We start from the raw sequence: 24,853 nt of genomic DNA, 5'->3' as shown, positions 1-24,853 counted from the left end.
CATACTACTGGAAGTAGCTGTTGCCAAATCATATACATAAGGAAATCATGCTGCTCCAGCAGCTCCAGTTGACCAGATAATGTACAATCAGCCATTCTTTGGCTTCTTATTCTTGATAAAAGGGTTTGGTGGTTCGCGAGGTCGTCTGCGGATCTTGGGCTTTGCCATCGACATGCCGCCAATGACATCCCCTGGCGGAGGAGCGACCGCGCCATGCGTTCCGTTACTCGTCTCTCCACTGGGCGTTGAGCTCTTGCGCTGGGCATCGGCCATGCCAGCCGGCGTTGATCGCCCACTGCCACCATTCATAGTATTGGAGGCAGAGTCAGACGGAGCGTCTTCCATCTCGGCGTCGCTACTCTCGTGCTTGGTTACGCCTGCGTCGTTACTGTCTTGAAACTTGCGCTTCTCGTGATGTACCAGTGTTCGTTCGTTCTTTATCTCCGACTTGATCTCTTGTTTGATAGCCTTAGGCGCTGATTCTGAAGAGGTACTCGACTGATTGCTGGCTGCCCTGCTCATGGGCTCTGACTTTACTTCCAATTTGACCTCTGGTGTGGGACGATTAGGTTGCACGTAACCCTCCTTTGGTGCCGGGAACTTGCTAGAATGCTGGTTCAGCATCTTTGGCACATCTTGAGCGGAAAACCGCTTCCTCTCTTTGGCGTCTAGTATAAGCTTCTCCCAGAATGGTCCACGCATGAGCGAACTGGAGTTACCCAACACCCACAGAGACGATTTGGCACGCGTGAGACCGACGTTCATACGACGGATGTCCTGGAGGAAACCAACGCCACCTGACGGAGAGGCTCGTACACAGGAGAAGATAATGATCTCGCTTTCACGACCTTGGAAAGCATCTGTAGTGTTGAAGTCGATATCTTCGATGATGTTCTGACCGTATGCGTTCATGAAACGCTGTTTGAGTTCACGCAACTGGCTCTTGTACGGTGTGATAATGCCAATCTTTCCCTTGAAGTCATAATCGGGATAGTCGGAAGTGACTCGTTTGTACAATTGCATCGCGACACTGATTTCGGCAATGTTGATAAGCGAGTGGCCCTTCGGAGCAGCTTGGTGCTGACCCTGGACATCGAAGAAGCGGTAGGGTCCAAGCAGCATGCTCTGATGCCAAGGTTGCTTGCGCAGGGCGGCCATATCGCCACCGTCCAAGAGTCGGCCGTCGTAGAACGTTCGACTGGGGAACAAGCTGATCTCCGGGTGCATACGATACTGGGTGTCTAGTAGATGCACGTCGTCTGGGTGGTTCTTTTGCATGCGAACGAACAAACTCTGTTCGTATTGAAACTTGGCCGCCTTCTTCGAGAAGACTGTTGGAGGCAATTGCTTCGGATCTCCGACCAAGATACACTTGGCGCAACCATACTTAAGGGGAATAAGAGCGCTCATCTCAACACACTGCGCAGCCTCATCCACAATAACAGTTTCGAACTCAATGCTCAGGCCCTGGAACATTTCGTGTCCAGAGCCGCTGAGTGTTGCGCAAATGACGTGTGCGTCATTCAAGACTGCTTCCTGTGCTCGTCGTCGGTTCAGGTCTGCGTTACGACCGGCGAGCTTTTCGTCATCTTTGACATTGTCAATCTTTGTACCCAGGGCCGTCTTCCGCCTGCGCAACGCGTTGATATCGTCGTCTAGCTTGCTCGCAGCTTCGCCTTTGACCTCCCCAGTATCTCGTTGCTGGTAGGCCTGCTTCAATTGATCGGAAATTTGCTTGTGTTCCTGGAAGAGCTTTTGCGTCGCTTCTCGGTCGTTGCCGTTCGATGGATCTACACCTAGTCGCTTATTGACAAGCTCTTCTAGCGTCACATCCTGTACACTGGCTTTGATAGCGTCGCCACGACCTAAGCGCACAATGTTGAGTTTGCGCGACTCACCGCTGAGGGTCTTGATGCCGTTCTTGAAACGCATGACCAACTCATCGACGGCCGCGTTACTCGGCGCGCAGACAAGCAATTTCTTCGAAGCAGCATCTGAGCGTTGCTGGCCTGGAATAGCGATGGCGGTGCCGCGGTTGCGAAGACTGTCGCTGAGAATCGCTCCAACGATGGCGGTAATTGTTTTGGTCTTTCCGGAACCAGGTGGTCTGCAGTTTTGTTAGTATAGTAATTGCCGACACGCGGATGTTGGAATTACCCTTGAATCAACGTGAACGCATCGTTATCAATGGCAGACTTAATGGCCTTCGCCTGCGCCGGGTTCACGTCGTAGTTGGAAATGAGCGGCTGGATTTGGCTATCCTTGTAGGTTAAAAGCGGAGAGGGCTTCGCGCGGATGATCTCGTCACACAGATCATAGTACTGAAGACCTTTCAACGCACCGTATTCGCGCTCTAGAGAAGTAATCGATTCGAGTTTGAAGCCGAGGATAGTGTTGTTCGGCTGCAGTGAGGTTGACAAAGGATTGCCTGGTACGACCCGGTACGAAACTTCGATGTGCTGTTGCTTCCTCTTCACGCGGAATACCCTGGCAAGACATGTGGGCTCATTCGCAGAGGGCGACTTGGTCCGCGAGAAGAGTATGATGTCTCCTTCAGAAATGAAGACTTCCTTGTTCTCAACGTGGGTCATAGTGCTACCAACTTCCTGGAACATGTCGACAGCAGCTCGCGACGTAATTCTGATTTCGAATGGCTTGGACTGGTTCTCTTCACGAGCCTTGACGAAACCTTGCCATGCCTCCAGAGTCAAAAGAGGCTCGAACGTGTTCTGGTAATCATTAGATGTACGGAAAGTACTGAGAACCTTAGAGTACTGGTCTTCCCTAGACTTGGGCGGGAAGTCGCCTTCGTGGAAGTAGTTCCAGCCAAGGATAGTACGGTGCAGACTGCTGAGATCAGGCGCCAGACGAGCACGCATGTCTTTGGCAGAACGCTGAGCTCTCTTCTTCTTCGTCGGCATCTGAATCTTGACTTCGTTGACAATGTTCGTCTTCGGTCCAGTTTTGACCTTAGTCTTCTTGATGCCAAACAAATCCTCATCGATGTCACCGTCTGAGTCGGATGATTCATCAGAAGAATGCATCAATCCCTCTCCCTTCGCAGCTTGATCTTTGCCTAGGACACCTAAGCCTTCGAGGCCAGAGCCGGCTTCGGCGGTGAGACCTGAAGCGCCCCGGGCTGCCTTTGCCTTAGCGATCGCAGCAGCTTTCTCTTGTTCGCGCTTTAGTTTTTCGGCCTGCCGCTTGCGCTTGAACTCTTCCTGGGTATTCTTCTTATTGTCGTTGAGAGCTTTCTGTTGCGCAGCCTTCGCTTCGGCGGCTCTCATCTGCTCACGTCGCTCCTGGAACTTACTAGACCCGGAAGTCATGCTGGCCAACAACTTAGCTTTAGCATCTGCCGTAGACTGTGCCGTTCCAGGAGCCATCCATTTGCTGATAGAGGCTTGCTTGGGTTGCGCGGGCTCTTCTTCCTTCACGAGCGGGCGGCCCAGATGCTCTTCCAGCGCTTGCTGCAGCTCGGCCTGTTGCGTCTGACTCAGCTTCGCCCGGACGTCTCCTGAGAGAACTCGTTCCATGTACGAGAGCGCATCGGGGTCGATCTCGATAGACACACGATGTAGACGAACAAGAAGCTTGCTAATCAAAGTGACGGATTTACTAGACAGAAACTCGTCACGAAGTCGAAGCCATTTTGCCAGGCCTTCCATCGCGTTTGCAGGCCGAGCAAGCAGCTCTTTGAGTAACGCTGTTTTTGATGTTGCCTCTTCTTCATCGCCGGTAGGTGGTTTCAGCGCAGTTGCAAAGATGCTGCATTGGTCGAACAGAACATCGGCAAATTGCATAGTGTCTCGGCAAAAGTCCATCATCATGTGTTTGTCGTAGAAACCCAAGTTACTCCAGGCTTCAGTGGTGGCGAAGATCATCGTTAGTGAATCCCATAGGCTCTCCCATAGGTTCATTGTTGCTGCAGCGTCGTTGGAGTCGTATTCTCGGCCTCGCAAAATACCGTCTTGAGAGTTGCAAAGGATGTCAATAATGTCGGTACATGTCCGTATCATACTTGGTGCGGGAGCGAAGGCCTTCTTCAGCCGAACTTGTCGGACTGAGTCCGAGATGCCTCGAACAACGTGCCTATAATGGGCTCTCAAGATATGTTGCAGAGCTCCTCGGCGCTCTTCTTCCCCACTAATGACCTTCAGAAGCTCAATAGCGGAGTTGCGAGTATCTTCCGTGGACGAAAACATTAGTGAGACGATGGCGCTTGCTGCAGGCTGTTGTCCGAACAAAGCTTGCAGTAATTTGGGGTCGAATTCTGACATTTTCTCCACAACATCGGTGACGGACTGAGAAAGTAGTCTGAAACGGTCGTTGAAGTGTCGTACCGTTTGGGGTACCTTGTCGACACCCGACTTCATCTGCAGTGTTTCGATGCCAATCAAGCCTCTCCCAGCTATCAGCAAATGCGTAGCAAGTTCTAAGCTATCGGGCCCTATTGCTCGTAGAACCGTTTTCCATAGTGGGCTTGATGGGGGCGTTTCGGTGGGCGATGGCCGCTGCGCAGAGATAAGCTGCCGCTCAATAATGAGAGACTGCGCCTCCAGCTTGAATGCATGCTCGATCACTGAGAGGGTCAGTTGCATATCCTCTTGGTTTTCCTTATTTTGCTTGAAGGTTTTGAGGCTCGTGACGAGAGACTGTATAAAAGTCGATAGCAAATCCAGCATGCCGTTAACGGTTGGTTGTCCAACAAACTTGTCGATGGTCTTGCCTTCGCCCATCTTCCTGAAGGCGTAATCCAGTACTTTGAGACCTTCCTTGTAGCAGTATGCTCTAGCCGCAGGGGGGTAGCGGTCGGACTGACAGCGGCCAAGTAGCGCTTGCGCAAAAGGTCGGACAGACGGTCCAAGGTTGGATAGCTTGATAGAGTCGAGGAAGACGGGTATCCAGCCGAACGCAGCGTGAAGATTGTTCATGTTCTGCTCATTTGCCTCCGCCGTTGCAAGAAGGAGCTGATTGAAGACAGGGCTATTGAACACCTGCTCTACCACTGTGGCAATGGAAGGGGTGACAGCATTCATGCCGTCCCAGTAGTCGATCGGTGACTTCTCCAGCAGCTGCTTCATGGTCGCAATCAGATCGAGGAAGCCCTCAGACTTCAGTGAGAGGTGATCAAGCATCAGTCGATAGAAGTCTCCATCAAGGCCCCGTAGAGAGTCCGTGATTAAGTCCCTGTCCATCTTTGCTACTATGAGCCGCATGCCGCCCCAGAAGAGCGGTACGATGGACAAGTCCAAGTTGCTCATCTGAACCTTCATCATAACACTCGTGACGTAATCCCGTACAGCCCAATCCCACTCTGACTTTAGCATGGGCCTCTTGAAAGTTGACCATGACTCCGTCGCCCACTTATGCCGTCTGTCGACTCTGCTGAACAGGAATCTTGTCATAGCGGGGAGGTATGTCTGGACCTTCAATCGCTTTTTTGTTTGTACCATGTCGAATGGTGCGTCGAAGTGTCGCTGGAGGAGTTCCTCGTTTCGTATTAAGGCGTCGCAGCTGAGTGCTTCAAAGAAGCCGTATGTACATTCGTTCGGTAACAGTCGGACTGAGCGCGTCTTCGGTTCGGCTTTGCTGAGTATATCGTTGGCATCGTCCAAGCCCTTCTGTATGCGACCCAGGCATTGGTTGTCTACCACTTGTAAGAAATCCCCAATGTTGTCCTCGTCGTAGGAGTCGATCAGCCGTGTTCGCCATTCCGCTCTGCTCTGGTGGAAGACCCTCACACAGACATCGCAGCTCTGCATGAGGCTGTTCAGCCTGCTGACTAGCCACTCCTTGTGCGGTGCTGCCTCCTCTCCGTCGAATGCAAGTATCTCGGTTGCCTTGAGCGCGGTCCATTTCCTGTCTTCGGCGGCTTCGAGCTTAAGCTTACGGTCGGCGAGTTCGGTGGGATCGGTTTCGGGCGGGTATGCCGCAACGTCTTCGTCGTAGTATACTGATCCGTCATCGCCGACTCGAGGGCAGAATAGATGTTGTTCTTCGGGTAGCTGTTGGAGCTCGCTGTGAGACACAAGGTTAGCCATGTCTGGCATGTGGATGTAGCTGCTGGTAATGACAGGAGGGTACGTGTAGAAATATTCCAGGCCGACCTGAAGCAATCGAGGTGATAGGGATGAGGTTTGGTAAGCGTCAGTACTTACTCTATCTTCTCGAGGATTTCCGCCATGATGCCTCACCCAGGCCCTTCCTGCTTAGGGCGGCGCCCCGCTCACAATCCCTCCGAGATGACGAAGCGCAGTGCAGCATTCACTGTCCTCAGAGCCTCTATGCGAGCACAAAGGGCTACACTTGTGACTATCTAGGGGATGCTATCTATGCTGCAGAGTCCGTCGCGCCCGTTCAGTGCCCGGCGCAGGTGGTTGTAGAAGGAGGGAAGGCGCGCAGGCAGTTGGGCGGTCTTAAATCTGTCAAAGGAGCGTCAGTAGGAGAGCGTTTGCTGGGCTCCAAGGGGTGAGGGCGAGGTGAGGTTGCGGTGCGTTGGGCAGAAGAAAGGTACATCACAGACGTCAGTGCATCAGAGATTCCCCATGCAAACGCGACGCGGTCCACTAGCGCGGTCCACTTTCGCGTCCACGGGTCAGAATTGCCAAGCCTATTAACCTTCCTCTTTCATCCCCACAGCAACTTCAGGACGTCACGACACGCGCATTCCTGGAGCTAGTTCTATATGTGAGATTGATTCTGCAGAGCATAGTACCTCATGCCAGTATTGGGCTCTTTAGGTTAGACGCCCACCAGGCTTGCGAAGCCAGCACGATTCAAAATGTGGAATAAACCTCGTGAGGCCACATTACGGATGAGAGCCTCGCATCAAACGCAGAGAAGGCGGGGAACAAGAAGTCACGTGCATGGCATTCAATTAACGCGTGGTGATGTCCTTAGGCGTTTGAACCATATAGCCTGTAACTCTACCACCTGAGCAGATCCACAACTTGGAGCCGAACTCACACCTCCAAGAATAGAATGCGCCTTTGACTCAGACTACGGTCTGGTTCTGGGTTGGGCTTGGTCTTTGAGATTGTACTTTGATATACGGTATGATTGCAATAGCTTTGATGTTGTTCGCTGGAGTGTCTGGTGTGTCACCGCAGTACCGTGGTTCACACCTCCAACCCTTTCCTTCGCGGGGACCACGAAGGCGACGGCGGCATGCATTTTGCAAACGCTCGAATCTCAACTTAGTGATGAAGCTATCAGCCCAGAGGTAACAAAAATTACAACTCATATTCCTTAGTCCAACAGGTCTTGTATACGGAATCAAGGACATGGTCATTGTAAATTCTGTGCTGAGGAAGCTTGTAACATCTCTCAAGATCACAACAGGGTCGAGCCAGTAAGAGCCACAAGACATACCGTTGCGACTAGGGATGCGAAAGCATCGAAAAGGAATAGTGGTAGAGAGACAAGTGCACGATGCACGTCATTGTCATCTTAAGCTCTGTGTGGATTCTTGCTTGAGTGTAAAGGCTTGGTCAGAACAGTGAGATCTCCAAACTGAACATTGTCAACGAAGCCTAATACAAATACCCCAACATAGCCACGACGGAGCTGTTCACGACATTCGCATCAAGTCAGAATTGTGATCTGCCATGTAGTGGAGTATACCCGGCTTGGTTTGGACGTCCTTTATGGATTCAGTGAGCCTTTTAACAGATATGGCTACTCGGATACTTATGATCAGACGGCGCACATCGGGAATGGTGGTCTTTCCATGTATATGAGGTTAATGAACTCTGGTATCTTGATCGATGTTTGTCATATATGATCCAGAAAGCACGAGCTGTTTCGTAGAGATGAAACGACAGAGCAAGGTCGAATTTGTGTCTCGTTGTCTACCATTTTCTCGACCATCGGTCGTAGAGAATTAGGATGAATCGCCGTTGTGTGATGTGGAAACTGGCATGAAGCCACCAGGAGCGTCTGACCAGATGCATATTTGAGCTCGACTCAACCTATATACTTTAATTCCATGAAGTGTACTCTGAATGCATAGTCAGCGGCAAGTGCTAGAAATATAAGCTGTTGGCATCTTTAATCAAGACCCAAAGTCCTACCGTCGAGGTAGAAAGGAATACACGTCGAACATGCAAAAAACATCGCCGATCAATCCCTATAACGCACCCTCCCTAAGAGCCGGCATTAGCTCTCCTAAACGCGGGGACCGCTCAAAGAAGTAAAGAGGCCATCTACGGGAAGACATCCGCACCCGGGAGGCGAAATGACGCGTCTAGTAGCACACAAGCGACCAACAGCAAGAATCAACGTTGAAAGAGTATTGATCTGCGACATATACGCAAAGACAAGAAAATGATGTGAGATGGCCCCAGGATGCCTACACAGGCGCTACACAACTGACATGGAGGCTAAGTGCTAGTTAGTTCCACCATGTCGACCCGACGCACAGAGGACAGCGTACAAAGCGTGAAGACTTCAGTCGCACTGCATCGATGCTGTGTCCATGACCCGGCGTAGGTATCCTTCGGCGGATTTCCGCGGTGCGGTCCGTAGCTGTAACCTTGCAGTGATTTTCAAGAGCCGCTGGCCGACTAAATTGGGATCAGCCCTATGACGACAGCTGTCAGTCTTTGAGGACACCTGTATCTCGCGACAAACTTTCATCTCTCTCCTACGCAAAACACACATCCTCTTCTTGGTGATGTCAATGTGAGAGCGATATCGGAATCGCACGACGTGTTATCAGTTACGCTCAGCGGCATCTCGAGAACATCTTCACACTCGCACAGCCTCATTCGCTCCACTGTGGCGCTCTTTGCATCTCATCAACAACCTCTTTCTAGGTACCCCAGCCCTCGAGATACTTCCGAAGGAGTAGGTGGCGTGCGCCTTTCGCATCCATCGGCTGGTTGTGTGCTACATGACTGCCACTTGGTGCGACGTACTGGCCAGATGCCGCAGTCACGTAGTCATGCATTTGGAGGGTATTGCCGTGATCGTGACCGAGTGTCGTTATGGCCAGTAGGTAAAGCAAACCTCGAGGTAGACGGTACCAGTGTTGCATTGGCTCTGCAAAGCCTCCCGGTACATCGAGTCCGAAGGACGTACGTGGTTCCACGTACATGGTGTGATCTAGGACGGCGCGCTAGGCGGGCATGGTCGTGCGATTGCGGATGTCACATTTCCTCGAGGGTGTTCTCGAGTCTCTAGTTCAGTCCAGCCGGTACGCGACAAGAGCCTTGCTCCCAGCTCCCAGCCGTTATCGAGCCGTCATCGGTGTCGCGCACGAGCCTGGGGTCAACGTTGCACATTGCTTTTCACTGCGAAACAAACGTTGCAGTCCAGTGGAGAGAGGTAATAGGGCATCTGAGAGGAGTCAAGTGATGCGTGTGGACATTAGTTCTTGCACCGGTGAGCCAGACACGGCAGAGAAATCGAAACAGCGGATAACGTGAGTTTTTGTAGAAATCACTTCAAGGAGTGGTTCCGCGGACACTTCAGGGTTTTGAGTTGTGGTGGCAAGCTTATTCTCCCAGAAAGGCAAGTTCGGGCGACGGAATAGGAAGCAATGCCCAGACCCGACTAAGCCCTCACGGATAGCGGCCCACGAGGCTAGCTTGGAGTGAATTAAGGTGCTGGATTGGACCGAGACTATGAGTAGAGTTATAGATCTGGTCTACACCGCGCCTGGTAAATGTGACAGGAGATGCTAGATATGTTGATCGAGAACAAACGACTGAGAATAAAGAAACCACAGACTGCGCCAATATCCACGTAAGACGTACAGTCGTCCGGAAGTGCAAGTGCATCCCCGCCAACATTGCGTGCCCACATCATATCTTCTCACTCGCTACACCGTCGCATGCGAACTCGCATGCATGCACCTGCGTCTTGGTCGTTGAGCGACACCGTGATTACTTTTGCCATTATGTGGGTATCCCTATCCAGTTACTATGCGCCTTCCGAGTAGTGACCTGCTACCAAAGTGGTAGAGTATGTGTGTATTACGTTTAACCCAGCTTCTGGTCCTGGGGGTAGTGGCCGCCAGGATGGCGGGGCATGCCTTGCTGCGCCATGGGGTACTGGTTTGATTGCTGTTGTTGTTGGAGATAGCTCTGGTAGTGCAGGGCTGCCTCGGGCGTCATGTAGGCTTGAGGCATGGGCTGGTTGTTGGGCGGCATTCCGCGTGGCTGACCAGGCGGCACTTGGGCGTGGTTGTCCTCTGGCGATTCGACAGTGTCGTTGTCGACGCCATTCGCGTCGCCGCTTGACGGCTCAGGGGCGTTGAGACAGGCCTGGGCGCGGTTAGTAATGCAATGCGACAGGCGCGTGGGTGGTTGCAGCGTACCTGGATGAGGTTCTTGCCCTCGGGCTTGGTGACTAGCGGTTGCAGCTTGGGTGTGGTGAAGGTGTAGACGAGGCCAGTCTCGGAGACGACGAGCAGCAGCACTTGCGTGCCCGTCAGGACGGACAGTTCGTAGGCCTGGGGTGGAGGTTAGCGGAGCGCTCGGTGCAGGCAACGGTTTCAAGCGACGCGGGAGCAGATGCACCACACGATGCGCGCGACTGGGGCACCAACGTACCTTCTTCATGATGCCGGCTTTGCGCTTGGAGAAGGTGATGTGTCGACGCGACTTGTCCTGGATGAACTTGATCTCAATCTTTCTTCGCTCGCGGCCGGGCTTGTCATCGTCGTCGTCGTCGTCATCGGCAGCGGCGCGCGCACGCTTGACGCCGCGGTTCTCCATGCCCATGGTGCCATTGCCGTCGTCGTGGACGGACGGCGACGCGTTCTGGTCGTGCTCGGTGATTTCGCTGGCCATGGTGGTGAGTCGCGACAAAGATTGGTTACCCGCAGTGTTTGGGGGACGAAGGCCCTAAGCTGAGTTGGGCCGAGTGTGGGGAGTTGGCAGGCGTTCTTGCGTGGTTTGGGCAGACGCGCAAAATGTTACAGAAGGAACTGCAGACAGCTTGAGTTGGGTTAGACTCTTAGGACGCCCTCAATAGGAAAAGGAAGCGCGGCCTGTTAAAAGATCGGGGCTGGTCCCTTTGATGGCGCAGCAGGAATGCAAGGAAAAGGTGCGCGGGGGAGGAAACGCTTGGTCGCACTGTGCTCGGTGGAAGGCACTAAATTGCTCGGGGGCCCGTGCTGCGCCAGTGGCTGGGGGGTGCTGGTCGAAGGGCTTGGTGCCGGGGAGCGTGACCTGGCGCGGCAGGCCTCGCAGGAGACGGAAAAGATACTGGCAACGTACCTGTTAGACGGCCTGGGGGATCAGGTGCGGCGAGTGCTTTGTTTTGGCGCGCCGTTGGGAGCGTGCAAAAAGAGGCAGCGGTGGTCTCGTGAACCCTGAGCTTGTGGAGCTTGGCGGGCACGCAGGGACAGACGGAGTGGTGCAGGTGTGTTATAGCCCGAGAGCTGTCTGAGGAAGGAAAGGGACGAACGGTATTGGGAATGAAACGGCGGGAGTGGTCAAGTATTTCTCTCGACGGCTGCTTTGGCTGCTTTGGTGCGGGCAGGCCCTCAACTATCCACACAACTGGGGGCGGATGCGCTTGAGCGCAACCCTGGTCACAGCTCTGAGTCGGAGATCGACAATTATTGCCCTGGCCGCCAGCCTCGCTCGCCGCCGTCGCGACACGCATGAACTGGCAGATTGCAGCGCAGCGCGCCCGTCGTGCTGATACTAACTTTGACCCCTTCCCACTAGAATTTGGCCTGTCAGGTCGCTTTTGGAGATGAACAGCAGCGGCCTTTCCACATGAAAAGTCCGCCGTCCCTCTCAGGCCGAGGGCTGCGCTAGAGGCAGCTGAGCAGGCCCCGCTGTTTCGTCTCGTATTGATTGGTGGGATGCCGCCGCTAGTCCCGCTCAAGTCAGATTGACGGTCAACTGGTGAATGTCGGTTCCCACTCCTGTCCGTCTTACAGTTCACACTACCCAGGCGACAGCAGACAGTACACGCGCAGCAGACAGGCATTCCGACGAGATGCCAAACTCTGCCGCCCGCTGCTCTTGTCCATCCGCCAAACATGCACTTCATGCCACTCCAGAGCATCCCACGACGGTGGTGCTGCGTGGGTCGTGCTGGAAGCCGCGGCTGCACCAAGCCAGCACCAGGCAAGCACCTCCCTTACGCACCTTCCCCGTTTGATCTCGCTTCGCTTGCAGCGACGGTCTAGCCTGCTCCCTCGTCCCGCACGCCTGCGCTGTTGGTGGCGGCCTGCGTGAGGCAGCAGCAGCTGGGTACTCACCACCACCGCGCCTCGTGACAGCCAAATGCCGCACTGCATCTCAAGTAATTCCTGATGAATGTTCCAAACTTCTCGTCGCATCCTCACGCCGCGATCCACTCGTCTGTGGCTCACCGACGTCGCAGCGCCAAAACATCGAACCATTATGCCCGTTCGCGCCCGTGATTGGCCGCCCACCATGCTCCAACACTACTGAAACCACCCACGCATCGCCGTGGTCCAACTGCGACGCGCCTGCGCAGTGCTTCTTAATGCTCAAGGCCCCCGTGTCCCCAATGCCATGCATTTTCCGCGCGAGCGCTGCTCTTGCTACCACCTTCTCTTCTCTTCGCTACTTTCTATCTAATAATTCGCGTTGATCGCTTTGATCGACGTAGTTCACGAGAGTACGCCGGACGGCTCCGCTGCGCTCGACTTCCATTCTTTGTCCAATTCTTCTTTTCTCTCCAGTCTCTTCCGTCAAATCGCACTACCGTCAAGATGCCGACCAAACTGATGATGGCCTTTGTGGGCATGGATTTCCTCTTCGCCGGATGTGGAGGACTGTTGCTGGGCTTCTCCCTCATATCTGAGCAATCGATGCGCGCCACTCCGACCGTAGACAACGTCACACAGAACCTGCTGCTCGGCCAGTGTCCATTGACAGGTACGGCTTCCACGAATGGGCGATGAGGGTGGTGTTGAAGGAATCGATATTCTGGCACCACTGTGGCGGCGCATCGTCCCACGCATCGCCTATGAACATGCAGTCTCAAGAAACATCAACTAACACCTTATCCAGCTGGCGTCGTCAATGCCATCTTCGTTTTCGTCACATTCCTGCTGTCTCTCCCTGCACTCTTCCTTCCAACAAACCGAGGCTGGCTTCGTACTCAGGGCTGGCTAGTCGTCATCTGTGCAACATTCACACTCGGACTCGGTATTGCCATCTGGGTGGAAACTCTGCAAACCCGCACCAACCTCAGTGTACTTTGGGGCCGTGAGTCGCCGCTTATTCAGAGTCTCCTGCAGCAAAAGGTGAGTCCTCCATGACTGGCGTCAGCACTAGAAGCGCATTTTCCGCACGTCCACGCCGGTGTGCACACAAGCTGACGAGGAACAGTTTGACTGCTGCGGCTACGTGAACTCGACCACCCCTCCATTCGTCCAGGACAGCACATGCCAAAACACCCTGGTCGCCGCTCAGAAGGGAGGATGCATCGGCAAGTTCTCCTCATTCGCCAACACGTACCTGGACCGCGTTTTCACTGCCGCCTTTGGCATCGTCGGCGTGGACATGATCCTCGTACTCTGCGTTGCCATGGTCCTCAAGTACCGCATGGAGCAGGAGCGCTACAGACACATTGACGAGAAGAACGGACTTGGTGGGATATAGTCGGTTGGATGATTTGAAAATAAAAAAAGAAGGGGTTTTTGGAAGAGCCGGGAGCGAAGCCAACGAACGTACATGTCCAATCGAACGACTCTTTCTTTCCCTCCATAGTCTACAGCTGGTGATGTGGAAGTAATGACGGGGACTCAGCAGCGCTGATACTCCCTACGACTGGCTTTGTTGGTTTCATTCAGCTTTGCATCGTTTCTGCACTTAGCGTTCTTTGTGTATATAGATCTGGATACCACGCGTTAATTTAGATTCGCGACCCGCATGGAAATAGTATATGAGTCTCATCGACATCACAAGTTGACATAGTCATGACAATCCTTGGGTTCTCCCGTCTCCAGCCCACCAACTCACGACCTAAAACACAACCCCCAAACAAACCAAATACCAAAACAGATCAAGCCTCCCCAAGCCCTCACTACAGCTGTCACTGTCACATTCTTCGCCCGCACGCCGCGGACAAAGGCCGCTAATCCGCATTCTCATCGAGTGCAGCAGTGCATTTACTTTTACAAGGACCATCCCGCAAAGCCGCCAAACCGTTCATCGGCAAACGGCATCTAGTTCAAACGCGGAAACTGCTATCCGAAATAACAAGAACTGTTACCGAGACCAAGGATACCTGCATGCATGTGGTGGCAGAACGGGGCTAGCTGTATGTTTTACCACCGGGATTATTTCAGGTGGAGTTTGTATGGGGATGGCCCTGCGATGGGATGGGTCACGGGTTGTGGGCTTCGGCATGTAGCCTCGATATGCGCGACATTTTCGGTCGCTTTATTAGGGCTAGAAGAGGCGCGTGGATCGGGAAGGAAGTGTTTACGTGTGCTCAAGGCAGAGGTAATCTGGTTCCTCTCGTATCATCCCAAACACTCGCGCTCTTTTGAGATGCGCGAAATCTAGAGGTCCCCCGTTCCCTTTCTTCGCTTCGCACCCTGGCCGAGGCCGTTCCCAGCTTTCCACGGTACGCAACCTGCTAGCTTGCACATGTTCCGTCAGTGGACCATCACACCGCCTCAGATAGCGAGTCAGCATTCTGCATGCGCCACAGTTCTCTCATCGTGCATCTGGAAGGACTTGTTTCCCATGTCGCCAGGTGCGTCTGCCATTCGTGAAGCGTACCCGTGCCGTCTGCCTGCCTTACAATCCATCTGTACGAGTATCTCTGCACACGTGTTCTTAATGAGCAAAGACCTGCGGGTTCTCTCAGCCAAGAACCCGCCTCACGCACGCACGTACAGTAGTTAGATGAGTAAGCCGCGTCGCCGCCCCGCCATGCAATGTGACAGGAGGAGATGAATCTCTTCTTGTGGGCCGCGACCGAGCATCCTCACGGATACAGCTGCGCGCATGATTTTTCTCTCCTGTCTAGACCCTTTGGCTAAGACGCTAGTTTTCGAAGGATTGCAGTAGGTGAAATTGCATCGTTTTCTCGCATTGGGTAGTCTGCGAAGACGACGGACGCGCTGCAATGGGACACGCCGGTTTGGCTTCTCCTGTAGATCGCCCCTGAAGTCCCAAGATTGTCGCGCGGAGAAGGGCGCCAAGTGCTGTGCCGATGGTGATGCGAACTTCGCTTTCACAGGTGCGTTACAGAACTATAGGATCGCGCGCAATATCGTATGACACTTTCCGATATGATCTTGAAATATCGTTACAATTCTGTATTGATAGATCATCTCATATTGATTCTCAATAATTTTCAATAAAGTTCGTCAAGATGCGCAGGGTGGTATTGTCTCTGCAATTGAGATGATTTCCACGAGAGGTAAATTGGCATGGTATTGTTTATTGAGACTGATACCTTGTCAATGCGAGTGTCGTTGCATGATCTGAGCTTGTATGCGAAGCAACATCGTAACAGGGCCTTTCAGGCTTTTGGGTCATCGGCTGGTGATACCACTACATCGTCCTCTTCGTCGAAGATGGACTTCTTCGGCGCGTCTTTGCTCGTGCTTTTAAAGAACCTTCTGAGATTTGGCTGTGTGTGTTCATCTTCATCACCAAAGAGGTTATAGACCTTCTTTCCGCCTATCCGCACAGCGTGCTCGAGTCGTGCGCGTAGTCTCTCTATAGAATCTTTGGCGTCCATGATGGTAAGATCCACCGCAGCGCCAGCCTCGACGATGGAGTTGCTGAGTAGCTGGAACTGCCGAGCAAGCGCATCCACCTCGTTGTTGAAATCTTTGACTTCTGATGACGCTGGTACTGGAACCCTGACTGGAGACGAGCCGGTTTCTGACGTAGTTGGACTTGATAGGGGCTGATACGGGACGTTCAATAAGCCAGGCCCTATGGCAATGTCAAGCAATGTCAAACGTGCGGTGAGGTGCTCGTAGTCGGTGTCCTTGTCTATTCGGAAATTCGAAGACTTGTCCAGGTATTGGTGAATCATGTCAGGCAGCTTGGGGTCTGAGAGTTCTACGTCGACTGGTACTGGGTAGACTAATAACGCGAGAGCCAAGTGGCGTTGTAGGTATGCCGTTAATGGTGAAGTCGCTGGGAAAGAACAGACTAGGTTCCTTTGAAGCAGAGGATGCGTTACTTTGACAAGTAGTTGGGAGATGATATCGCTAAGCTGTGAAGAAATTAGAGCCTGGGTATCGTGTTGCAGTGGAGGACTCCCTACGGTGGAGGTCATTTTGTGGTTATCAAGGTTGCATATGAGAGCTTCCATAGCGTCCTGGATGATGTGTAATATGTGAGCATCTGCAATAAGTCGGTCATCCAGACACACGTGGCAAAGAATAGAGAGCGCACGCCTTCGAGCTTTCGAACGTAGCCTACCAAAGTCAGCAAAGTACCGTACATGTAGACAGTCCACCTACACTGGCGCTGCTTGTTGAAGTAGTCTGGCGGCAGAGACCAGTGACGGAGGAAGCAGGACTTTAGTTTCGGTTCGTGGTACTGAAATTGGGACTAATTCAGTCTGCGCATCAAGTTGAGTTGTATTGGCCCCCATTGCCCCGAATAAATAATCCAGCCTGTCGATGTCAAGCAGCGTACGGAGGTGCTTGTTGTGAGGTTCTGATTCCAAGATCTCAATGTATCTGCAGCTAAGTGCCTCATTCCGGCTTTGGGAAACTACAGTTCTTAGCGGAGACATTTTATCAAGTTCGCGTGATACGTACTACATTCAATCATCCAGGAAGCTAGTTCTTCGGGCAGTTGTTGCATTCGAAAGATCTGTTGTGCAAAGCCGGTCATGAAAGCCTGGTCCCTGGCGTGGGAGTCTTGACCATGTTAGCAATAGACCCAGCCTATCGTCATTGTAACCATCCCACCTTTGAAAATCGAGGCCCATCCGTGCTTGGGCAGGCTGCTGATGGGGAACTTGGGCTGCGCTTGTATTGAGTCCGAGTCATCTTGGAAGAAATGGTAGACGCTCTCCATCTGTGTAGCATTTGTTCTCTGCATGGCCTGAAGGAGGCGATGCGCTTTCTCTGGATCGTCGTCGTCGTCCACAGCTTGGCCAAGTAGTTCCTCGTTGAGTGCCAGGGTAGTATCTGCGTGTTCTTCAAGGGACTGGTCCAGAAGCGCACTGTGCTCCTTGATCTGCCGCTCTGTCTCGAGATTCTTGTGGGCCGCCTTTACAAGTACATCAAACTTGCTCCTGTTATCCTTGGCCTTCTTGGCCGGCTTTTGTAGACCGTTCTCTTGGTCTTCAGACATGCGCTTAGAACGTGTGGTGGTGGTCGTGACGATTGTCTTGACTTTGGGGGTGGGAAGACCAAAGTCAAGGTCGGGTAGAGAATCATCGTCCGAGTCGAGAACTACCTGCTGGCCATTGGATGTGGTGCGCTTGCTTGCGCCCGAGTTTGCGGATGTTTGGGAGGGATTGAAAGGCGGCGCATCGGCACTCGCAGCTCTCATTGTAGACGGCGCGCTGGACACGGGTGTGTTGGACGAGGAAAGCGGGGTATGGGCGGCATGGGAATTTGCGTCCTGTGCCACTCCGGACGAGTTTGGCGAGTTTGACTGACGGGTAGGCGCATTGTTTGCATCTGCAGTGGGAGTGCGGTTAGCCTGGGGCAGCAATACTGGTGGGGAGCGTGTACTTCTCTGAGGCAGCGTGGTCTGCGGGCTAGCAGCAGGCGGAGGGGTTCTGGAAACGGGCGAGAAGAAGTCTCGGATACTTTTCTTTTGTGGTTTCATGGCGGAGAATAATAGAGGGGTGGTGGTGTAGACGGGTGGGGTGCCTGGTGGTGTAACGTCGTGACGCGTGAGGCGCCCACAGGCCGGGAATAATTCCACCGTTCACAGCACGCTGTCACGTGCCAGGTCGACGAACAGCCCTGAGTTGACCCGGGGCTAAGCATCTGGGCGCATTCCACCGTGGACGCCTCGCTGCCTCGCGCAGGGCGTGCAGGCGGGCTAGATTCTTTGCCATTGACGACATGCATCGGAATCCGCATTGGCCGGCATCCGAATGTCGCTGGACGGAGGTCCATTTTCACCTGCAGAAAGTAGCTCGCATCCGAGCGATGCCGCCCTCACAGAGTGGTGACGTCTGTTTCAACGGTTTCGCATTGCTCTCGCTGCGCTGGGCAGTATCAGATCTCAGGTTCAAAGGCGTACACCGTTAGAGGTGTTATATTAAGCACATGGATGCGGCTCTAGACGCTTCATTAATCCAAGTGCCAGCTGTGAAAAGTGAGTTGTACGAAGCACGGAACTGAGGATCTCCCGGCTACGCCATGCACAGCGGAGTCGAGGGACTGAGGGCTGAGATGATGCTCCACTCGACCTGCTTAGAAGGGCTGCTGGCGGTGGCCCGCGGAAGCTCCGCTGCGATTAGTCCATGAACTGGCACTGGCAAGCCCAAGTGCTGACTGCTGACATGCTGGGGCCATGCGTTGCAGAGGATGTGTTCTCTTCCCTCTGAGGCACTGTTGCCGAGCTTTGAGATGGGGATGTGCACTGTGTCTACTGCCTCTGTGCTGGAGCGTCCAGGCCACGCGTCGCCAACGCGCGCGACAGAAATAAATGCTCCTGTGTTGGTGCGTTTAATGATCAGATCGCAGTGCGGGTCCTCCAAGAGCAACTAGGCTCGCATCTTGTTAAGACCGTAGCGGCCGGCCGAGGGAGTGCGAGGCGTGTGCTTCCCGCGCCGATGCTTCTGTAAGCACATGGCAAGCATCACATCCATCCATTCATCACTGTCAGGGTCTGTCGAAGTACCTGCCGCTCCGCTGTTTCCCCTCGTGCTGCTGGGCCTCATCGTGTACTGACGACACTGCACCGCCTAATCCATCGCCCGTCGCATCGCCTGCCTGCCCGTCGCTCCGCCTCTGCGTGCAAGTTCGTCCGGCATCTTTTAATATCCGACTACACGGGCGCCCATCTGTTCTCACCCTCCGCGACAACAACACCACCACGCTCCCACCGCCCCTCAACACCCGCCCGGCACTACATGCACTGCACCCGTCGCCTCCCACCCGCGTCCGACACGATCGAATTGGCCTGCCGCGCCGCGTAGAGCCTTCCCGGCTCAGGCCGTCGCCGCCCTCGCACCGCCGCAGCCTCCCCGACGACAGGCACCATGACGCTGGAACCCTACATGGAGCCCAATGAGACCGAGGTGTCACATCCGCAGAAGCGCATACGTTGTGAGTGACACCACCCGCTGACAGCACAGAGTTGAGAGCACGCGCTGACGGGAGCCACGCAGGGGCAACACACCGCGCAACCGGCATCAAAGCGGCCAACAAGCGACACTCGCTCAAGGAGCGCCTGCACCGGCGCATAGGCTCTGGCGGCGAGAAGCGAGACTCGCTGGGCAAAGAAGGCGGGCCGCCGCTCGACCAAGACCAGTCTCCTGAGAGTTCAGATGCAGGCGCCGACCACGAAGACTCCGGCCGGAGAGTTTACTTCAACGTGCCCCTGCCCCAAACAGAGCGCGACGAAGAAGGCCAGCCCCTCGCACACTACGCCCGCAACAAGATAAGAACCGCCAAATACACGCCCCTCAGCTTCATTCCCAAGAACCTGTGGTTCCAGTTCCACAACATCGCCAATGTCTACTTCTTGTTTATCATTATCCTGGGCGTGCGTACCCACCCCTCTGACACCTTTGACACCCCCAGACTAACGTGACTGTCTAGATTTTCTCAATCTTCGGCGCCAGTAATCCTGCGCTGAACGCAGTACCCCTCATCGTCATTCTCGTCGTAACCTCCATCAAGGACGGAGTAGAAGATTGGCGGAGAACCGTCCTCGACAACGAGCTGAACAACGCACCCGTCCACCGACTCGTCGACTTTAACAACGTAAACACGGCCGAGGACTCGATTTCGCTATGGCGGAGGATCAAGAAGGCTACCACCAAGGGCATAATCTCAACATGGCGCCTGATGAAGAACGCGAAGAGCAAGAAGGGTGCAAAGGGCAAAGGCGGCGACGACAACGCTGTCGACGGCACGCGCCCCTCGCACGAGACCCGCCGAGCATCCATCGCATCGCACAGGGAATCCTACTTTGGCGGTGAGAACGACATCCAGATGACACCCGTGCCTTCGCCGCTCCCAGGCCAATCCCCAGCGCAATCCCCTCCGTTGACTTCCGGGCCAGGAGAGGGAGACAAGATCCGCGGTGCAGACGCCAATCCCGGTGTGCAAAAGAAGTTCTGGGGAAGCGTCCTGAATCCGAACAAGACGGTCCCGGAAAAGGCACGTTTCAAGAAGGACGCCTGGAAGAACGTTCAGGTCGGCGACTTTGTGCGCCTCTACAACGACGAGGAGATCCCCGCCGACGTCATCGTTCTCTCCACCTCTTCCGACGACGGCGCGTGCTATGTCGAGACGAAGAACTTGGACGGTGAGACGAACCTTAAGGTGCGCAACGCACTGCACTGCACCCGAGAAGTGCGACACGCTCGACACTGCGAACGCGCCGACTTCGTTATCGAGAGCGAAGGCGCCCACTCGAACCTCTACTCGTACAGCGCAGCCATCAGATGGCAGCAGCACAATGCAAAGGATCCCGAAGCACCGCCGTACGAGATGGTCGAGCCCATCTCCATCAACAACCTTATCCTCCGTGGCTGCCAACTCCGAAACACCGAGTGGGTATTGGGCGTTGTCGTCTTTACCGGAGAAGAGACCAAGATCATGATCAACTCTGGTATCACGCCTAGCAAGCGAGCCAGGATATCAAAAGAACTTAATTGGAACGTTGTATACAACTTTTTCATCCTGGCCGCCATGTGTCTGGTTTCTGGAATCGTGCTTGGGGTGACATGGGCCCGAGACGACACCACCCATTCTTTCTTCGAATACGGGTCCTACGGAGGTAACCCTGCTACAGACGGTGTCATTGCGTTTTGGGCTGCCGTTATTCTCTTCCAGAATTTGGTTCCCATTTCTCTTTACATCACCTTGGAAATCATTCGAACGTTGCAGGCCCTCTTCATCTACAGCGACATCCACATGTACTACGCAAAGCTCGATTACCCATGTACTCCCAAGTCTTGGAACATCTCCGACGACGTTGGTCAGGTCGAATACATCTTCTCGGACAAGACGGGAACGCTCACACAAAACGTGATGGAGTTCAAGAAGGCGACCATCAATGGTGTGCCCTACGGAGAAGCGTACACGGAGGCTCAAGCAGGTATGCAACGCAGACAGGGTATCAACGTCGAAGTGGAGGGTGCCAAAGCTCGCGAACAGATCGCACGCGACCGTGTGCGGATGCTCGAGGGTATCCGCAAGATGCACAACAACCCCTACTTGTGGGACGACGACCTGACCTTTATTGCCCCGGACTATGTCGACGACCTGCGTGGAGACTCTGGAATGGAACAGAAGAGAGCCAACGAGGAATTCATGATCGCTTTGGCCCTCTGTCATACCGTTGTTACCGAACGCACTCCAGGCGACCCGCCGAAGATCGAGTTCAAAGCACAATCGCCCGACGAAGCTGCACTTGTCGCGACTGCTCGCGACTGTGGTTTCACATTCGTAGGCCGCGAAGACGACCGTCTCGTCGTCAATGTTTTGGGAGAAGAGCGCAAATACCAGGTTCTCAACACTCTGGAATTCAACTCCAGCAGGAAGCGCATGAGTGCGATCATCAGAATGCCCGATAACCGAATCGTCCTCTTCTGCAAGGGAGCCGACAGCATGATCTACTCGAGATTGATCCCCAATGAGCAGCGACAGCTCCGTGCCGACACCGGTGAACACCTGGAAATGTTTGCACGAGAAGGACTCCGAACACTGTGCATCGCTCAAAGAGAGGTTTCTGAAGAGGAATATCAAGAGTGGAACAGGGATTATGACATCGCTGCCAACGCTATCCAGGGTCGTGAAGATAAGCTGGAAGAGGTCTCTGATCGCATCGAAAACCACCTGTGGCTGATCGGAGGAACTGCCATCGAAGATCGACTTCAAGACGGTGTGCCAGAGTCAATTTCTCTTCTCAGTCAAGCTGGTATCAAACTGTGGGTCCTAACGGGTGACAAAGTTGAGACAGCCATCAACATTGGGTTCTCTTGCAACCTACTCGATAACGACATGGACCTCATCATTCTCAAGGTTACCGATGACAACATCGGTTCCGTGGAAGCCCAGCTTGACGAGAAGTTGAAGATCTTCGGCTTGGAAGGCTCTGAAGAAGAGCTAGCCGCCGCTCAAAACGATCACGAACCTCCACCACCTACGCATGCCATCATCATTGACGGAGATACTCTTAAGCTGGCTCTGGATGATTCGGTAAAGAGGAAGTTCCTTCTTCTGTGTAGGCGATGCCGGTCCGTTCTCTGCTGCAGAGTCAGTCCCAGTCAGAAGGCAGCTGTCGTCAATATGGTGAAGACCGGCCTGGACTGTCTCACTCTCGCTATCGGAGACGGTGCCAACGATGTCGCTATGATTCAAGAAGCCCATGTCGGTGTCGGTATCGCTGGTGTTGAGGGACGCGCAGCCGTCATGTCCTCTGATTACGCCATTGGTCAATTCCGCTTCCTCACTCGTCTAGTGCTTGTTCATGGTCGATGGTCCTACCGCAGACTGGCAGAGACGATTGCCAACTTCTTCTACAAGAACATCATCTGGACGTTCTCTCTCTTCTGGTACCAGATTTACACCAACTTCGACAGCCAGTATATCTTTGACTACACGTACATTATCTTCTTCAACTTGGCGTTTACGTCACTCCCTGTTATCGTCATGGGTGTTCTGGATCAGGATGTCGATGATAGAGTATCTCTGGCCGTTCCACAGCTGTACCGTCGTGGTATCGAGCGGAAGGAATGGAGCCAGCCGAAGTTCTGGTAAGTACAGTATTCTCAGAGCGTATGAAAGATTGCTAACATTCTCCAGGGCTTACATGGTCGACGGTATCTACCAATCCGCGGTCGCTTTCTTCTTCTTGTATGAGATCTTCGCACCCGCTACTTTCGCGACTTCCAACGGACTGGACCTGGCTGAATTCCGACGCATGGGTATCTATGCTGCGACTACCGCCGTTTGTGCTGCCAACATTTACGTGTTGTACAACACCTACCGTTGGGATTGGCTCATGGTCCTCATCGTCGTCATCAGTACTCTCTTCATCTGGTTCTGGACCGGAGTGTACACCTCCTTCACATCGAGTGCTCAGTTCTACAAAGCTGGTGCCGAAGCATATGGTACTCTTAATTTCTGGGCTTACGTCCTCTGCGCTACGATAGCTTGTTTACTTCCGCGCTTCATTTTCAAGGTTGTGCAGAAAATGTACTTCCCCCTCGACGCGGACATCATCCGAGAGCAAGTCAAGCAAGGCAAATTCGACTACCTTAGAGACACTGACGCCTACCTTCCTCCACCGCCCGAGAAGGTGGCTGGTGAGTCAGACTCTAACAAGTCGGAACCCGACGCTACAAAGTACAAAGCCGCTAACGCCGATGCTACCGATGAAGACGTGCGTCCCATCTATCCACCATCAGTCGCCCCGACGGCTACGACGCATAACCCGAGAAGCCAAAACGGCAGTAACAGCACCGACTACACCTTCCGCCGCTCTACGGAAGGTCTTCCACCCGCACCCACAACGGAAGCTCCTCCTCCTCTCATCCACCGCATGTCGACCGATTATCGTGTGCGACCGAGCTTCGATCGTGCACGCATGTCTATGGACCGTGTACGCCCTAGTTTCGAGCAAAGCAACGACTTTACATCGGCAGCTATGTTGACAAGACTCGAGTCTTCGCATAGTCGTAACAGCTTCCAAGGCCACCGGAACAGCTACCAACAGGGTACACCCAATACACAGCCAGCGGTCATGAGCCGGTTACGCAACGCGATACGCAGAGCAACAATAACACGGGACGAGGCCCCGGAACATCTTCGTCAGGATCAAGAAGATGTACCGGACGTGCCCGCAGTGCCCAAGAGCCCACCACGGAGTCCACGAAGTCCAAGGAGCCCGCCCAGGTAGTACCTGCAGCGTCGGTAGGACGGGTGGACTTGTTTGCATACCACGCCTTACTGTTTTCCTACTTTGACGAGCCGTCACGACTCTTTTTTGTAAATAACCGATCATATTTCTCTTTCCTGTCACGTTTCGCATTATGCTAGCGATCTGACAATGTTCCTTATCCACACATTACTACTACCACTACTACGCTTTATTCCCTGTCTGCGGTTTTTTCTCACTTGATTAGAGACTAAATGGGCGTTTTCGGTTTTGCATTTCCTCGCATGTATAGCTGTGATTCCCTCGTTGAGCTTTCCTTGTTTTACATCTTTCTCTATCTACACTGGTAACGGAGCCATGGAGGGGAGAGACTCGATATGCTCATTGTGAGATGGCTGGGGAGATAAGCGTTGATGAGCATGGCTGTAGATATTTTAATGATGTGTGGCTGGCCTGGCATTTTCTTAGGCTAGCCTCGACGTTTTACAAGATCGCGTTTTGCGTGGATGGTTCGTGCGATGTGTGATGAAGTCAATAGGCTTCATGACTCTCAAGCTTTCCATGCTTTCTTCAGTCCGAGTCTGTACAGTCATGACATGCCTCGGACTCATCCAACACCGCGTGGCTTCCTCTTTCGGCTCCAGCTTGCGTTTGCAACCAATCCGCTGCTAGCGCGCTCTTCAGGGTCCATCTGGTACACTCACACCCTACGTTAACTCACAACCACAACGTTGCCGGACAGAAAAAGGCGTCAGTCACAAAGAAGATACCTGGACTCATCTCGGTACGTTACTAATATTTCCTTGATATTCATGCAACTAGCGAGGTTGTTGTCACGTTGTTGCTTGGTG

The 24,853-nt window shown here is 53.6% G+C and overlaps 5 protein-coding genes across 5 annotated transcripts; 2 read left to right on the top strand and 3 right to left on the bottom strand.

Moving 5' to 3' along the window:
- Nucleotides 1–87: 87 nt before the first annotated feature.
- Nucleotides 88–6,187, bottom strand: J4E83_003898 (uncharacterized protein; the record flags this gene model as incomplete). Its single annotated transcript, XM_049330831.1, has 3 exons — nt 88–2,107; nt 2,158–6,021; nt 6,162–6,187. 3 exons carry the CDS (start codon nt 6,185–6,187, stop codon nt 88–90), a joined length of 5,910 nt encoding a protein of 1,969 aa, XP_049190248.1.
- A 3,799-nt stretch (nt 6,188–9,986) lies between these two features.
- J4E83_003897 (uncharacterized protein) lies at nt 9,987–10,799 on the bottom strand (the record flags this gene model as incomplete). The annotated part of the gene is made up of 3 exons (XM_049330830.1): nt 9,987–10,271; nt 10,325–10,459; nt 10,560–10,799. 3 exons carry the CDS (start codon nt 10,797–10,799, stop codon nt 9,987–9,989), a joined length of 660 nt encoding a protein of 219 aa, XP_049190247.1.
- Nucleotides 10,800–12,706: 1,907 nt separating this feature from the next.
- On the top strand, nt 12,707–13,601 carry J4E83_003896 (uncharacterized protein; the record flags this gene model as incomplete). Its single annotated transcript, XM_049330829.1, has 3 exons — nt 12,707–12,872; nt 13,008–13,243; nt 13,329–13,601. The coding sequence occupies 3 exons, from the start codon at nt 12,707–12,709 to the stop codon at nt 13,599–13,601; spliced, it is 675 nt and encodes a 224-aa protein (XP_049190246.1).
- Nucleotides 13,602–15,477: 1,876 nt separating this feature from the next.
- On the bottom strand, nt 15,478–17,480 carry J4E83_003895 (uncharacterized protein; the record flags this gene model as incomplete). The annotated part of the gene is made up of 3 exons (XM_049330828.1): nt 15,478–16,290; nt 16,368–16,390; nt 16,892–17,480. The coding sequence occupies 3 exons, from the start codon at nt 17,478–17,480 to the stop codon at nt 15,478–15,480; spliced, it is 1,425 nt and encodes a 474-aa protein (XP_049190245.1).
- A 1,669-nt stretch (nt 17,481–19,149) lies between these two features.
- On the top strand, nt 19,150–24,023 carry J4E83_003894 (uncharacterized protein; the record flags this gene model as incomplete). Its single annotated transcript, XM_049330827.1, has 4 exons — nt 19,150–19,216; nt 19,279–19,655; nt 19,712–22,878; nt 22,928–24,023. 4 exons carry the CDS (start codon nt 19,150–19,152, stop codon nt 24,021–24,023), a joined length of 4,707 nt encoding a protein of 1,568 aa, XP_049190244.1.
- Nucleotides 24,024–24,853: the final 830 nt, after the last annotated feature.

This window comes from Alternaria metachromatica, assembly GCF_023757995.1.
Source record: "Alternaria metachromatica strain BMP 0045 chromosome Unknown scaffold_6, whole genome shotgun sequence".
Taxonomy (NCBI): Eukaryota; Fungi; Ascomycota; class Dothideomycetes; order Pleosporales; family Pleosporaceae; genus Alternaria; species Alternaria metachromatica.
The sequence above is the reverse complement of the archived record's forward strand: the minus strand, read 5'-3'. Positions and strand labels throughout refer to the sequence as shown.